This window comes from Rhipicephalus sanguineus, unplaced genomic scaffold, assembly GCF_013339695.2.
Source record: "Rhipicephalus sanguineus isolate Rsan-2018 unplaced genomic scaffold, BIME_Rsan_1.4 Seq351, whole genome shotgun sequence".
Taxonomy (NCBI): domain Eukaryota; kingdom Metazoa; phylum Arthropoda; class Arachnida; order Ixodida; family Ixodidae; genus Rhipicephalus; species Rhipicephalus sanguineus.
The window spans coordinates 73,316-89,874 of NW_023615076.1; the positions used below are offsets into that span (position 1 = coordinate 73,316).

At 46.5% G+C, this 16,559-nt stretch overlaps 1 protein-coding gene across 1 annotated transcript; it reads right to left on the minus strand.

The window, feature by feature from the left end:
- Positions 1-1,532: 1,532 nt before the first annotated feature.
- LOC119377114 (uncharacterized) lies at positions 1,533-12,857 on the minus strand. Its single transcript, XM_037646715.1, has 2 exons — positions 11,968-12,857; positions 1,533-1,650 (listed from the first exon to the last, which is right to left on the minus strand). The coding sequence occupies exons 1-2, from the start codon at positions 12,855-12,857 to the stop codon at positions 1,533-1,535; spliced, it is 1,008 nt and encodes a 335-aa protein (XP_037502643.1).
- Between the last annotated feature and the right edge of the window lie 3,702 nt (positions 12,858-16,559).

The following is a 16,559-nucleotide window of genomic DNA, read 5'->3' on the forward strand; positions in this document are numbered from 1 at the left end:
AAGCGATGCACTCAGTATCGTTAAAGGCCTGACCATTTCTTAGCTTTTAAACAGGAAAAAATGCTTTTCTTTTGCTAAGAAGTGAGAATGGGCTCTCAGAATTGCTATCTATAAAAGTAACTGGGAAAGAGTTAAAGTTTGAAAAACACAAGTACAGCTTTCATAATTGGCAAAATACACGAAAGAAAACATGATGGACTGTGTTCACTGGCCCAGCAAGGGATTTACAGGGGTTGCTTGGAGTTTCGAAGGCCACCGCCTGAAATTTTTTGATGCCTGTTGTATGTACTGACTCCGCGTCTTCAAAATTGAGTAATGACCGTCTACGAATGCGTAAATAGTATCATCTCTTGTGGCAAACAGTAGCTTCATTCTTATTCGGTACCCATTGCCGGCATGCATTCAGAAAGAGTAATCACCATAATGAGTGTGTCAATAGCAACAATGCGGTTTGTCTGCATCGGTTGCGGCGAGCAGTAATTTCATTTCGACTCCTTGTAACGTTCACGCTATGTCACAAGCGTGGCAGAAGCTGCTGTGGATGGAGAAATATTTCAGGGTGCCGTGCTGCAGCTGCACTTTGAATGTGCCCTCACACACACAATGCCCTCATTCCAGCAGGCGCTGATCAGTTACCGAATGAGTATCAAAGCCTCCGCACAGATTTTAAGCAACAATTCAGCATTGTATCGCTTCATCACCACGGTGAATGATGACTACAGTGGCAAAACAATCTAGCTTGTGTTGACCCAGATCGCCGCGCGCACTGTGAATGCAGTAGCTCACATGATCTTCCTTTTGAATAGAAAGATAAGCCATCCTCGATAAGTAAGTTCAGCTTCTGAAAGCTGAAGTATACCTTTCGGTGAAGGCTGGGCACATATTATCAGCATAACTCACGCAGCACTAGCGAGCAAAGGTAACTACCAGCACCTCCTACAATTTTTTTTGCATTGTTGTCGCTTTAGCACATCAGCATTATTTTTTATGGTTTTGTCGAGACAACGTGATTATCAGGTCACATGCAGTCTGACTGTGCAAGAACTGGCAATTAACATACTCTGCACCCACACATTCATTGTTGCTTGGTTAGGTAAGCTGAAACTCGGCACAAGACTAGTTATTGCAAAAGAAACAAGACGCAAACACATCCTATGTCTTCGCACGCAGCTATTTACCGACTAGCTCAAGTCCACATCTTGTTACTAGCTCACAGAAAACAAGCAACAGCGCGAACCACAAGACAAAAGCATAGATATGGACTTAGCACTGACATACTTGCACTGTAAAGGTAGTCCGAACAGAACAGCGCTTAGTTCATCTCTGTCTTGTCATCCTGTGGTTCATGCTGTTTCTCATTTCTTATGGACATGTATAGACTGGCCCAAATAAGCACTCTTGTTACTAGTTATTATCATGATAGGCTACGTACCTTTAATACTCCTTGTGGATCCTTGATTATCTTAGCTGTTGATCCTTGCTGAACAAACACTGCGACATGTCAGCATCAGAAGCAGAAGGCAGTGTGACTGCTAAGGCTGCAGGACCAGAAGAGGCAGCATATTTAGTTGGTGTGGCTGCAGGATATGAGGTGGCAGCAGACTCAGTAGCAGGCGCAGTTGTTGCTGCCGTAGCAACACTGTGCTGAACCTGTTCATGGAGCAAAATCAACAAATGCTAAACTGCTAGAATTCAGGCTCCACCGTTTAGTAAGTTAGAAAAGTTATTATTGTACCTTTAAATGTAAGAGTGCAAGAGAGAGAGAGAGAAAAGGCATTTATTTGGTCCGGAGGGAAGAGTATGAGATGTTTACACATCCAACTCATGGCTGGTCCCATGTCGGGACGGGGAGGCCGAGCCTCTCCGCCCTCTCAAAGAAAATATTTTGCAACGTCAGCAACTGTTCAGAAAATAATGATGCCAATGTTTGCTCAGTGTTGCACGTATGTTCCAAACATTTGTTTAGATTCTGTAGGTGCCGTGGATACACGTGCTTTTGCTAGACTGAGGCAAGTGAGATAAAAAAAAGCACGACAGTGAGCTTTGGATGAATTCAACCACTTCTACATCAAATTTATATTCAATAACTTTGCACTGTGCCGCATACTGTTAAAGATGACCGCTTTGGCAGAGGCATTACAGCATAGACCGCTTGTGACATAAGTGGTCGGAGCAGCAAATATGCACATCATTAGTGGTACTGAACTGTAACCAAAACAAAATTTTACCACAGCTGCACACACGCACTACTTCAAGACCAAGCTGCATTATTACTGTGAAAGCATGCAATAGGATAGGATGTTTGCACCCATTTATATGTTACTGTTCGAGGACCCGTGGCACCTACAAATGAACACAGAGTAAAATAGTGCTGTTATGATACAGGAAGACCACTGAATGAATTTTTCACAGCTGCTCAATAGACCTTTTCAAGCAATCCCAGAACGCCTCGCAGGCACTATGGGAAATGTGTGCAAGCGTCGAGCAAGTCGGATGTTTGGTCGCCCGCTGCTCATCGGCGCCGTGGGAGCATGACTCGAAAAGAACGTACAGCCGCATTCTTAAATCATAAATACTGCATATATCCAAACAACCCTGCATATCTCTACACATGAAATGTGAAAGGAATAACACAGTCAGCGTAGGTATTACCATGTGGATGCATATCAGATGTAGCAGTTTAGCGGCATAGTACGAGAGTACAGCACGACGGTATCGGCATGCGTTATTGTGTTGTATACGACGTACTATCATGAGCAGCATGTGCCAGAACACTGAATTCACATTTATTCAACGATTACTTTTTATGTACTGGTATGAACGTGACGTACTGAATTGCAAGAGATACTTTTCCACTGGAGCATTTGGTGTTATGAACACTCTGGTGCTTGCCAATTGCGCTTAGCCACTATGACTTTAAGGCCCGTATTCACAAACCAACCTTATCTTAACGCTATAAGGCGGCCTTTCGTAAGAAAGGCGAAAGTGTAAGGATAAGAAAAGGTCTCAGTGCATTTCATAAACTCGCCTTATTCGCTTTTAAGGCAGCCTTACGGAAGGCGGCCTTGTCGTCATAAGGAACGAGCTTGGGAGCGAGGCTGAACTTTTACTGGCTCATTGTTGGTTTATTAGCAAGAAAAAATAGCTGCATGCTCCTCAAAACAATAATACAAATGCAGGAACACATGACCGTGCAAGTTTCGGTAAGAACGCGCGCCGTCTTACTGTGCCGTTTGCTCCTTTTCTTTGTTAACGTTTTACCGCTGTCATAGCAACCGGTGGCTCGCGTAGACTCGCCGCCACATGCGGAGGCAGACGCGCTGGTCCACGAAGCGCTGGTTTCTACGAGGGCGCCGACAGGCGCGTGAAGTTGCGAGCGGTTTTTCTCCGTCTGCCGGCGTGTGTAGCTGTTTGCGTGGGTCATACGCTTGTTATTGAGTGCGACAGAAAGACGAAAATTGAATTTCACTGAAGATCCAGCGCTTGTAATCCACTTGAAAGCATCACACTGTGATAGCACGCGGTGTTAGTCAAGGACAACACGAGAAAGTGGGAGCAGCTCAAAGCAGCACCGAGCACCGAGCAGCTGCTACGTGAGTGCAAAAATGGGTAAAAAATATCCCATCCTGCAGTGAAACACGTTCGCTTCCCCGCCTTACCCGCACTGATTTTTTTCACACGCTTAATAATGCGGGGCAGTATGGCTAGGGAATGTCCACCAAGTCACCATTGACAATTTGAAAAGTGCCTGCGCCATAGAAACATAGCGTCACCAGCAGCTGAAGGAGTGATGGCACGGGAAAACCGACGTTGTTGGGACTCGTTTCCAGCGGCAAGCTCGGGAACATGATGTGCTCGCCTCGAGAAGCGGAATCTGCTCAGCAGCACACCGTCGCTGAATCCTTCCATGGAATTTGGACGGTTCCCAAGCACTCGCAGCGTTAATTGCACATGGCCGGTAGCGTACGTCACCTTTGCTTTAATGATTTTGTAAAGTTTCTTGCGTAATCAGCCATAGCGCGCCGCATAAGTGGCGCCTTAAGGTACCTGCCGGGCTACCTTACCGAACGACACCTTTTCACGGCGATAAGGTTAAGGAAAAGTTGGATGGCGGCATAACGTTTGTTTATGAAACGCGTTAAGGTGCCGAAAAGGTGAGGAGGGCAAAAGATAAGGATGAGGTTGGCTTGTGAATACGGGCCTTAAAAGCAATAGACCTTTTTCAAGCACACGAGCGCCACCAACGGACGCGCAAGCGCTTATGGGAAAAGTGTGTACGCCGCAGCAGCCGCCGCGACGAGCGCACGGGCCTCGTGCTGTAGCTTTCTGCTCGCGCCATGCCAGGACTTCGACACAGTGAATTTGGTAAGGTGCAACATGTTACTGCGCAATTCAATCACAAACTTCAGTGTTTAGTTGCGACGGCCTCCCGACGATTTCCATCTGTCCCACTGTTGGACCAGCTGAGCGGCTCAAAAGCGTCATCTAGCTTTTATTTATTTTTTTTTGGCGCCACTGCGCCTTATGGCATAAATGAAAAAAAAAAAAAAGACAACTCGGTTGCCCATGAAGTGCAGGAGCGGTCTATGATTCACAGATGCATTTGTAATCAACGTCCATCGACACTGTAGACGAGTACAGTGTGAGGTTCTGATATTTAAAGAGTACACTAGAAAGTGTAGTCGGCATTTGGGGAAATGAGATACATTGACTGCGTCGCTCGCACCATATATGTAACGAACGTTAAGTGCCTACTAACCTTCGTTGGTACTATAACTACAGGTTGGAATAATACTTAGAGCGAAAAAAGAAAGCAGTACACACCTTCAATCTCATTTCGTGAAGGCTCTAATAATGGGAATAACGGTTCATCCCACAATGGAAGGCTCGAACAGGCCGTGTCATCCAGAAACGCCCCTCAGGAGTCTCCTTTTCAACGAAGTGGCAAGTGGCCTGCATGGCTATTCAGAAAATGGCTTAGCTCTGCTCCCACACAGTTTCTGCAGAGCAACCTAAGTAATTTATTAGGATTTTCTTATTAATATCTGTTTACTATCTCACCCTACCAACAATGCTTAAAAACACTTGGAGAACGCTTGACCTTCGCCTTCAAGTCTTGGACGCCACAGCGTAATCGGGCAGTGTTCGCATCGCGCTCTCGTTCCCTAACCAGCATTCGCTTCTTGGCGGACATCTCAACCATGCCACTTTCAATGAACTCTGAAATTAATATGATGTTTCAGTAGTCAAATGTGAGTACTTTAAAGAATCATTCAGCATGGCAACAATACAGCCTCAAAGTGGCATTTTACCTGCTGTGAAAGCCCTAAAATCTCTTTCTCAACTGGGATGCGCCACTGTGATCTTAATGTTTCGGAAAATTCGGCAATGGTGACAGCATCTGAAAATTAGGTGTCCATGATCAGTGACAAAAGAAGCACATGAAGGGGGGTGGTGTCAAGACATGGAGAAGCTTGCACACTTGAGCTGGCAACACTTCACTAGTAGACGATAACTGCTAATTAAAAAATGCTTAAAAGTTTGTATTCACATGGATGAAATAATGTGTGAGTGGTACAGGTTTTCCTTATTTTTGCCATTCTTGGCTGGCGCCATCCACATGGGTCCAGATACAGAAGAAAAAACATCACTTCATGCTTCCCATTCATGGCGCACAAATGTGAGTGATTTTGAAGAAAAGCAATCCTGTTGTGCAGGACATGAAAGACACCAATTTGTGAAGGGGAATGCAAGACGTTATGAGACTCCCAGGAGTGCGCCAAAGTGCATTTCAGAGCCCTCTGAAAAAGAGGACACCTGGGGTCACGACATGTAATTTCGCTAGCACATACCTTTATGCTCATGTGTTTCCATGTCTTTTTACGCTTGTGTGCAAAGTGTTTGTCCTTACTTAAAATCTAAGGAAGCTGCAGGAAACTGCTCAGAAAATGTATATGTGAAGCAAGGCCCTACTGCCACGTTAATGTAAACACGGTTTATGGTTAAAATGCCAAATATTTGCTGTGTCAATTCACTAAGCACATAGGAGGCACATGCAACATGGCAAGCAGACGTTGAGCTGACGACATGCCATAAATTGATGCATATTTAGGAACATTTGGCATTTCTGTCCGCAAATGAATCCTGCGGCTTCCCCAGTGCAGCAAGAAACTATTGACCTAGAGTACGGTATTCCAGATGCTACACATAATATGAGTTACGTAAGAACCAAGGATGCTAGGGCGTTGTATCTGAAAAGCTTTCAAAGCAAAAAAAGATATACAGCTTTCCCATTACCTCACCTTCTGTTGCGGTTTGTGCACTCTTTTTTCTTGATTTGCCGTAGCGCATATACTGAGTGTTGACATGGAAGTCGACAGCATGAAGGAATCCCGTGTGGCCTGCACCGTACATTTGAAACAAAGAGGGATGCCGACCAGACCAAACAAACGTTTATCACTTTTCGGCTTCGAGCACGGAAGCCTTGTTGACAATGAATGCATCAGCAGAAGCGGTTCACTTAAATAGGTTTGAGAAACTGCTGCAAAGACCTCGCATTGATCACGTTTAGATTTCTGTTGTTAAGATTAACTCTTTTGCAAGTGGTTTGTATGATAAGCGATTCCATACGTAGCCAAGATGCTGTCACTTTTAGATGCGAAGTATCTTAAGGCGGAGCTCAATCCGGTGGTGGTGGTGTGCGGCGAGACCACCCTTACTGCGCATCCGCATACCCTCTCCACACACCCTCTCCCCTTCCCCTCTCCCATACTCCTCTCCACTTCCCTTCTCCCCTCCTCCTCTCCACTCTTCCCCTGAAACGCGGGCTAGACATGCCGAAATTCTCTCCTGCGCAACGCCGCGATGAGCTCGAGCGCATGCGCGTCCCCTCCCCTTCTCTCTCCTCTCCTACGCTGTCCCCCTCTCGCCTGCCTGTCGACCGCGTTCCCCGCTCACCCTGTAAGAATTAACGGACAGGCTAGATGGAAGATACGACGCACGTAGCGTCCCTCTTCGCGTTCCTCGACGCGAGGTCGGTAGCACGCCCAACGAACGCCAACGGAACGCGATCGTGCAAGTGCTCCGGCTTCGCATCGCCTCATGATCCCCTTTAGTGGGAGATGGTGTAATTTTTTTTCTGTTGTGACGATTCTTGCGTTGGTCCAATCAATCTTGTAGTCATTCATCACGGCTTGTTCTGCTGAAGCTTTGTTGCGAACGCTTGTATTATTTACATCACAGCCATACTGTTGCATACGCTTCTTGCAGTTTCCTGACTCAGATGTGAGCACCCTTGCAATCTGCTCAAGGTACCTAGTAAACTACATTGGGGAAACGCTCCCTGGGCAGGTGATCCTTCACTCTCATAAGTTGATGGCACGAACTTTTGGGTGGAATCTGTGCCATGTGCATGTCATACTCACGTAGGACATGTGCCAAACATTCGTTTGTTCAAGCAATATACGGTACGGGGGCTTGCTTCGTAGAGGAGGGGGCCAGCAAGAAGCAGGCGCGTAAGTGTGTACCCGTCATGACAGTTGACAGTCTATTGCACTCGTAAATTGCCTAGGGTATCCAGAGTGAGCGAGGTCATCCCGTACCTTTGCCATGCCTGCATCATGTGGCTTCGAGCCCAATCTTTTGGCACGCTGCAGCAGCGTGCTGACAACCGCCCTTTTGTCGGAAGAGGAGTGCACAGAGGTGAAATTCAACTGTCATGACAACGACACCTTGACGCACCTCCTTCCTGCTGGCCCCTGCCTCTACGAAGCGAGCCTCTGTACCGCATATTTCTGCAACAAGCGAATGTTTGGCACATGTCCGACGTGAGTATGACATGTATGTGGCACACATTTCACCCAGAAAGATGCGCCATCAACTTGTGAGAGTGAAGGACCGCCTGTCCAGGGAGCATTTCCCCAGTGTAGTTTACTAGATACCTTGGCAGACTTCAAGAGTGTTTACATCGGAGAGTCAGGAAACTACAAGAAGCGTCTGCAGCAGCACGCTCGTGACAAAAAATAAGAGCGTCCACAGCAACGCTTTGGCTGAACACGCCGTGATGAATGACCGCAAGATTGATTGAGACAATGCAAAAATCCTCACAACAGAAAATATGGCAGCATCTCGGCTACATATCGAATCACTTATCATACAGACCACTTGCAAGAGAGTTAATCTTAACGACGGAAATCGAAACCCCATCTACGCCCAGCCTTTGCAGTGATTACTCAAGCCCATTTAAACGAAGCACTTCTGGTGATGCATTCATTGTGATCAAGGCTTGCGAGCTGAAAGCCAAGACGTCATAAATGTTTGTTTGGGCTGGTCGGCGTATCTTTTTTTTTTTGCTCCGTACGCGTTGAAACATTGGTCCATTTCTTCTTTGGACTGTGAATAAAAGTGACACGTCATAATCGATAAATAGGTCAGTTGACAATACAAGCCAACACAGTCACACAAAACTTTGCAAACGTGCAATGGGAACCATGCATTATGCGACAATTGTGAAAGAAAAATAAACAATTTTGCTATTACACTTATGATTCCAACTAGCAGTAGTGCAATATTACAATTAAGTCACACTTATCAGAAAATAATTATGATGATTAGCACACATTTGCATAAATATATGTGGGAAAGCTTCCACCAGGTCCACCGTCAAGCTATGCCCTGAAGACCGGTCTTATAGCACTGAGCAAGGCCTCACAGCAAACAACCAGCATCATGAAGAATACACGAATTCAAGAGCACGACCTCTGGTTAGTGAAGATGGGTGTAATGCCATGTTGACAAAGATTTCGCTAAAAAAATGTATAAGCTGGTAAGCTTCGAGCTTCGCAGGCCGCACGCTTGTTTCGACCTCTTCCTGAAGCCTGAGCACTATGCTGCAGTGCATAAGAGAGCATCACTTGCTCGCACCCGTCTAGATCCACGCATTTCGAAAATACCACGTTGCAAAGAACTGCGGTAGTCACCGGTATACTATCACAGATTCCCATCGTGGATTTTAAAAAAATCTGTGCAAATCATGGTTCCACGGTAGCAATTAACGTTAAATCTATAAGGCATAGCATTCGCTGGTACACTCTCACGCGGCGACGGCATCTCGGCGTACAGTACTATATACTACAGAATAGTAAATAGGCTACATGTAGATAGCGGTCGGCCAGCGCTGGGACTTGACATGGAGTTATAACGGCGTGGTTCAGCACGTAAGGCGAGTGTGGGGGGAAAAGTTGAACATGCGCAGCCAGATTGAAGTTTAAGCTCTTCTTCGACTCCGCACGTGCAAGAAGAGATTTTAAACATACGCACAGAATATGTGCCCCATGTAATAAAGAATTTTACATCGCCTGTCATATGCAGAAGCACGGTGTCGTAGAGCCGACTTTGGTCTTCTCATCGCCGCTCCCAGTAAGCACTGAAGACATCCGCAGGGGTGAAGTCGTCAACGTCCTTGCGGTTAAACCACCGCACGCTCTTTGCACTTATAACCTTTTTGTTCTTGTGAAATTGGTGTCTTACGTAGACGAAGCGCTGCGTCGCACTAACTTTTCACAAGCGGGCGATCGTTCACGCACGGAAAATCCTCCACGGAATGGTGATGATGATGATTGATGAGGATCATCATTGGTGCCTTGCCCTTTGCAACGGGCAATCAGACGGGAAACCCGGATCCGGCGCAAAAAAAAAGAAAAACACAACTTCCAGCCACTGGTTTGGTGTTTATGCTGCTGGATTTGTTCGATCCTGCAGATTCGCACGCCACCAGTGTTCCAATCTTCGTTTCGTAGTTTCCACTGCCTCCCAATGCGGTTGCTCTTGCGACTCCCGAAAGCCCAACGCCATTGCCAGTGATTGCTGCTGTCGTTCCTCAATAACATTTGCTGGCGGGCTAGTTGGTGATGCATAGTTCATGGGTAAAATACAGCACAAACCAGACGATTAACACCGTGTCCCGTGTCTTCCTTGTGTTAATCGTCTGGTTTGTGCTGTATTTTACCCATGAACTATGTCGTTCCTCCTCGTCAGGCGGGGGGGGGGGGCGAAGGTACTGGAGTTGGTGAAGTCTCGTGGTCGCTGTGGTTGCAACGCTGGGTAGTGGAGCACAATGTGCTCTATGCTTTCGTCTTCCAGGGTGCAAAGCGGGCATGTAGTGTCAAGGTTTGGCGTGTACCTCGCCCGCAGCAGTCGGATTCGCAACATGCCGCATCTGGCCTCGCACAGAAGACCGCTTCCCTTTGAGTTCTCATACATCGGTTCCTTCTTGATCGCTTGTTTTGCCTTACTGTAGAGACTCAAAGCTGGCTTCTCTTTTGCTGTCTTCCGCTAGCAGACACTTTGGGCCTCTTGGACAGCTTCCCGGACCTTCGCTCTCCTGTCCCGCTGAGGTTTCTCCGTGAGTCGGCATGGTGCGACCATTTGTGCGACCCCGTACCGCTCAGCCAGGCGGAAAACAAACAATGCCAGTGTTGCCAGCAGTGGCGTCAAAATGAATGTCTTGTCGCTAACTAAAGGTGTAGTGGCATGATATCTTCTTCAACCATTAACTTTGTTGCTTTAGTTGAAAGTTTAGGAGCTCTAATTCACAAATAAAGTGATCACAAACCTGAAATCGCTGCTAATAATTTATTCTACCAGTCCCGGTTTCGATCGAAACCGAAACTGGTTCTATAAAACATGCTATATCAACGGCGTTCTGAGGATTGTCGCTATTTTTTCAAGTGTTTATTGCTAGAGTGCGTTCTCAACGTAATAAATCAGTGGTCGGAAATGTCATGTCAGCGTCCCATTCATATGCGATGCAATGAAACAATAGTAAAAAACAGGTCACTGACCAATGTCAAAAAACAACAAAATGACGTTTCGGGATCCGTACAGATCCCTTGTTCACAATGGAATGACGGCAGAGCAGCAGGTTCTTAAGTAGCGTTGAGCGCATGACGCAAAGTCCGGGAGTACACGTGGTTTAGTGTGCCAGATGATCTATTGATTGTGTTACTCGTGGTCTGAATTATTAGTGACTCGAGATTGAGCCTCGTCGTCCAATTCTTCTCCGTGGCCATGATGCGCGCGTTGTCCCAGCTTATCTCGTGGCCCGTCTTCTCGGAATGCTCTGCGAGTGCATTTGTCACTGTGTGGCCCTTGGCGACGTCGTTCTTGTGCTGCTTCAAACGCTTGCAGAAATTTCCGCTTTCGCCAATGTACACCGATTCGCAGTCGGCGCATGGTATCTTGTAGACCACGCCAGGAAAACGTTGCCGAGGGAGAGGATCCTTCACATTTAGCAAGTCACCCTTAAGCTTGCTTGCTGGCACATGCGCGATCTGGACACCACGCTTTCTAAACACGCGAGCTAGGGCTTCGCTTACACCTTGAATGTACGGGATCGCTGCGCGCTGGCGTGTTGACGCTGTATTATCAATGGCTTGACTGTTTTGCTGCTGGTTATGCATGATGAACTTAGTTGCTTTCTTAATAAAATGTTTAGGATATCCATTCCTGATGAGGTCATTTTCAATGGTCTGGAGCTCCTCCTGCAGGCTTCTTGCATCGGAACAGGTGCGAATGGCTCGTTGAACTAAAGAACGCACCACTGAGCGTTTGTGGGCTACCGGATGAACTGACTCGTAGTCAAGGTATCTACCGGAGTGAGTTGGCTTTCGGTACACGGCGAAGGCGAGGCCTGTGGGAGCACGCTTTACAAGTGCGTCTAAGAAAGGGAGGCAACCGTCTTTCTCTTCTTCCACCGTGAACTTGATGGAAGGCTCGATGCCATTTAGGCAGTCAAGGAAAGGTTGCACGTCCTTCTTCTTGATAACGCAGAAGCAGTCGTCGACGTATCTCAGAAAGACCTTGGGTCTCGGCTGAAATGATTCCAGTGCCTTGTTTTCAATTGCTTCCATTGTTACATTTGCGGTCGTGACTGAAATGGATGCTCCCATAGCGGTACCGAAAACTTGCCTGTAGAATTCGCCCTTGTACGAGAAGTAAGTGTTGGACAGGCAGAATCGTAACAAGGTGCAGAGCTCAGTGACGTCGAATGGCGTGCGGTCTGCCAATGTCGTGTCCTTGTGGAGCAACTGTCTTGAAGTTTCTACAGCAAGGTCGACGGGAACACTTGTGAAAAGGGAGCAGACGTCAAAAGAAACCAGTACTTCGTCTGTATCCACAGTGATACCCTTCATCTTGTTTATGAAGTCATTGGTGTTCTGGAGATGGGTTTCTGTCTTGCCTGCCAGGGGGGCCAGGGTGCCATGAAGATACCTTGAGAGGCTGTACAGGGGTGACCTTGTGAAATCTACTATGGGCCTGAGAGGCGTCCCACTTTTGTGAATCTTCGGTAGGCCGTAGATCGCTGGAGCAGAACCATTGGTGCACAACAGTTGGTAGTACAGTCTTTTTGCTGATGCAGGGAGCGTCTTGAAAATACCAGAGAGCGTCTTTTGCAGGCACGTTTGGACCTTCGAGGTTGGATCCCTGTCTATCTTGGCGTACGTCGTGTAGTCCCCCACTATCTCCTCCATCTTCGACTGATACGCCGAACGGTCAAGCACTACTGTCACGTTGCCTTTGTCGGCAGGAAGGACGGCAATCTTCTTGTTTTCGTGCAACGATTTGACCGCTTTTTGCTCGTCTTCTGAGAGAACTTGCTGAGAGCTAGACTTGCGAATCCTCGATAGTATACCTACAGCTCTCGTGCGGACTTCGTCTCGTTCATTCTCTTCAACTAGGCCAATAGCGTTTTCAACAGCACACACGACTTTGCGGGTGTCCGGTTGCTTTCCTTGGTTGAAGTTGAGACCTCGGCTCAAAACTTGGCATTCCGCAGCAGTTAGCTCGTAGGAAGACATGTTCCTGACCTCGAACTTAGGTCCCGTGGGTTTCCTGCCTTTTTTTTAGCAAGGCGTTCAATTTGCGCTCTTGTGACTCTTCCTGCTTTTCCGTTCTTCGTCGTGATGCTTGATTCGCAACGAGATGTATTTCAGGGAGGACTTCAGGCATTATGAATTCCAACTGTCGTGCCGCGAAGAAAACCTTAGTCTCAAGGCTCTTCACAGTGCCTTTGCAGTCTTCTATCCGAGCTTGAAGAAGCTGCCGTTCTGCTCTCGAAATCACTTGATGGCCGAATGCCGATTTCACAGGGTGCTTTAGCTGCAATGATTTTGGTATGAGGTGCTTCGACTTACAGGTTAGGTTGAAACGCAGGTGCGTCTTGAAGGCTGCCAGTCGCGTGGATGCGCTCAGGAACTGTCGAATCCCAGTGATAGCCGGTTGTCCATACTTGTGGCGGATGCTAACGTAGTCGAGAGTTCGACGGAATACCGTCTGGTCAGGTAAAGGCATGGTAAAAAACAGGTCACTGACCAATGAAACAATGTATCGGGTCTTGAGTACGGTTGCAGCTACAGTGTACTGCTGCAGCAGCCTTTCGCTTGATTTTATTTTAAAAAGTAAAGTTACGGTTCCTTCGGAGAAGTCATGTTAATGTTGACGCAATGTTTCAAAACAAGAAACGAGAACACTAAAAAAAACAAAAGCTACAATGCGCGGTATCGAACCGACGAGGTAGAACACCACGAATTACCGCGCTGCTTGCTAACCGACTTCGCCACCAAAGCAGCTCAGCGGCGGTGTTTAACAACGGCGTGTGTACGACGCGGTGAATTACAATGTGATGATCGTAGATCGTAGTTCTTTCACTACAGCGCAGCTGTTGAAGTGACGGCCCTGGGCCCCCGTGCACCCATGGCCCCGTCGGGGTGGTCGGTTCCGCCTCAGAAATGGCGCTTTCGGTTCTATTGGGAACCGACTACATCGTCAAAGTTCCCCTACAGATTGTGTGGAGCCAGAAGAAAGAATCATCTGCTGCTCTAGATGCTTCACAGGTAAGTTGTGATATCTTGAAATGACTCCTAGAGCCTGGCGTTATCAATATCAATTCGCACATGCAGCCTTTCTGTTCATGCTTATCTGAGGCAACAGCTTTTTTCGCCGTAAATGACTGATATCACAGCTTTCCACCGCGGGGCGATGCAATCCTCGTTTTCCTTTGTAACTGTCTCACATCGATGTAGAAGCGGGGCGCGCGGTGCCAGCAGTGTTTTACCCATAACTTCGAAATGACGGGGGGGGGGGGGGGGGGGCGGAGGTTGCTGAAACAACACGGGGGCGGGGTGGTAGGTGCCTGTATATGTAAGAGGGGAGGGAGTGGTTGGGTTGGTGGGGAATAATGCTTAGGGTGCTGTCAGTAGGTATACTAAATATGCATTCATAACTAGGTATAAACAGTTGATCGAATCGTTTAAACAAAAGTGACAGACATATTTGGGCTTTTATGAGGATTTATATTATTGAACTTTCGGTGACATGAAAATGAAAATAAAGATACACAGTGCCGCACTATCTGTTCCAGAAAAGCCTCAAACCCTCAACGGTCGTTGAAAACTGCTGTGTAGCAGCAGCGCGACAAGTGCACTGAGTCGATAGAGTTGTGGCTTTTTGACGGCAATCGACTGCATGGCCTTTCAAAAGTGCCCGAGTGGAACAGGTGTTATTTATGAACAGCAAATCTTGGACCGAAATGGTGTCAAGGTGCGTTAGGAATGTCCCATGTCCTTGCAGTTTGCGACAAAAGAAATGAGGCACACATTTCCACGACGAAAATCAGTTACTGCATGTCTTCATAAAACATTAACGCACTAGTGCTATGCAGAGGCTACTAATACAAACCGCATTGCATCCAAATTGAGTAAATGTTAAGATAATCTACCTGATTCAATGAAATGAATGAAGTACTGCTTGGTAGTGCAAGCAGAGACAGGAAGAAAGATTCCTGGCCTGTATTGTTTCAGTTTGGGCTACTGTGTACATCTCCACATCTAGAAAGCTATCCCAATTACAAATCCCGTTTCAACCATTTGATTCAGTCTTGCCTGTTATTCAAAATGCTGAGCTGCTGTCGAAAGGACGGTGGTAATGAGACTAAACTGGGGCAGATAAGATTAATAATACGCTTTTCTTGCCAGAACCCAAATGATTCCTATGACTTATCCAGTATTGCAGCATCTGTGATCTCTTTATGCTTGCACCACTTTGCTGTAAGCATTGCCAGTTTCATACCTGTTGTCATATTGCGAGTGCTAGAAGCTTAAATTCCATTGGAGCTACTTGGCACGTCACAGTGACAAGCAACGAAATGGATGGTCGCATGACCAGATCACTCATTTCTCTTGCTAGATTGCTCAATTGGAGAAATCTATAATACGCCCCTCATTGCCCAGAATTTCTGAGAAACCAGTCAGTAGCACCAAGCTGGAATAGTACATCAGTAACATACTACTGGTTGTCACACGGAAGGAGCGAACGGCCAAAAAACAAAACAAAAAAACAAGTATGCTTAAATTGTTAGAGCACATGCCATGCCAGCATTGGTGCATATTTGCTGCCTTCATACTGGCAGCATTGAACAGCTATCACTCTCGTGCGATTCAACTTCTAGGCGAGAGCTAACTCCATCATGTTACTTATTGCTTTTTCACAAAATTGCTTATGTGGCTTTTATACTTGATGATCGAACATGAATGCATAACTCCTGAATATCGTCTCACTTCTGTTTTGTCTCTTTCTTTTCTATGCAGGCAAGTTCAGATGAGCTTATTGAGGACAATGTTGGGCTCGAAGATGAACCATATCTGCAGGATGAATTTCCTATAACAGTCAGCAAGGTCCATGGTAATGCGGAATGTAGTCAAGAGGCTCCTGAGGATGTTGAAGTCGACAACCCAGATGCTGACCTCGCTGATTGTGTGGCAAGAAATTCAGCAGTAATGCGTCCTGGCCTCTCTGTAAGTAGATTGCAAGGTTGTGCTTGCGTGAGTCGTAATTCAATAAAAATGTTCTTACTGGATTACAACCACTGATAGCTCATATTTGAAGGTGCGAGATCAGAAGGTTCCTGGTAAAGCACCGATTATGTGAGATATTGGTGACGGAGCACTGACTCAGATTTTAGAAGTTTTTTGTATTCTTGCGCTTAATAAAATTGCGGTCAAGAACACTAGCAAGTTCATTGGGGTTGCTCGCAATGCATTTAGTACTTTTTTAATGCCACTTCCTTAAAAAAAAACATTTGTGGTGTTCATATCGAGGTGGTGGTTACGTGTAAACACAGTGTGACGTAGGTCTAAGTCACGTGAGGACAGCAAGACTTGATGTTCTTGCAGCCTTCTGTAGTTTCGGAAAGGGCCTTTTGGAAGGCAACCGAATGAAAATTCTGGCTTTTGTATTACAGCATCCCATGTCTCGATGACATTCTGCCATCAAGATACATCAGGCATTTCATGCCGCTTTCCAAAAGTGTCTTCATGCTGCTCAAGAAAACTGTCGAGGAGTCTGAGGCATTCATTGCTCAGATATTGTTAAAGAGGTTTGTTCAAGAGGTTTCCATACTGTATGGTGCAGCCGCTCCGGCCATATTATTGTTATGCCAGGAAATTATCTGTCAGCAGTATTTTTTACCATTCATGTACAGTATCGAGCATCCACCAGTACAT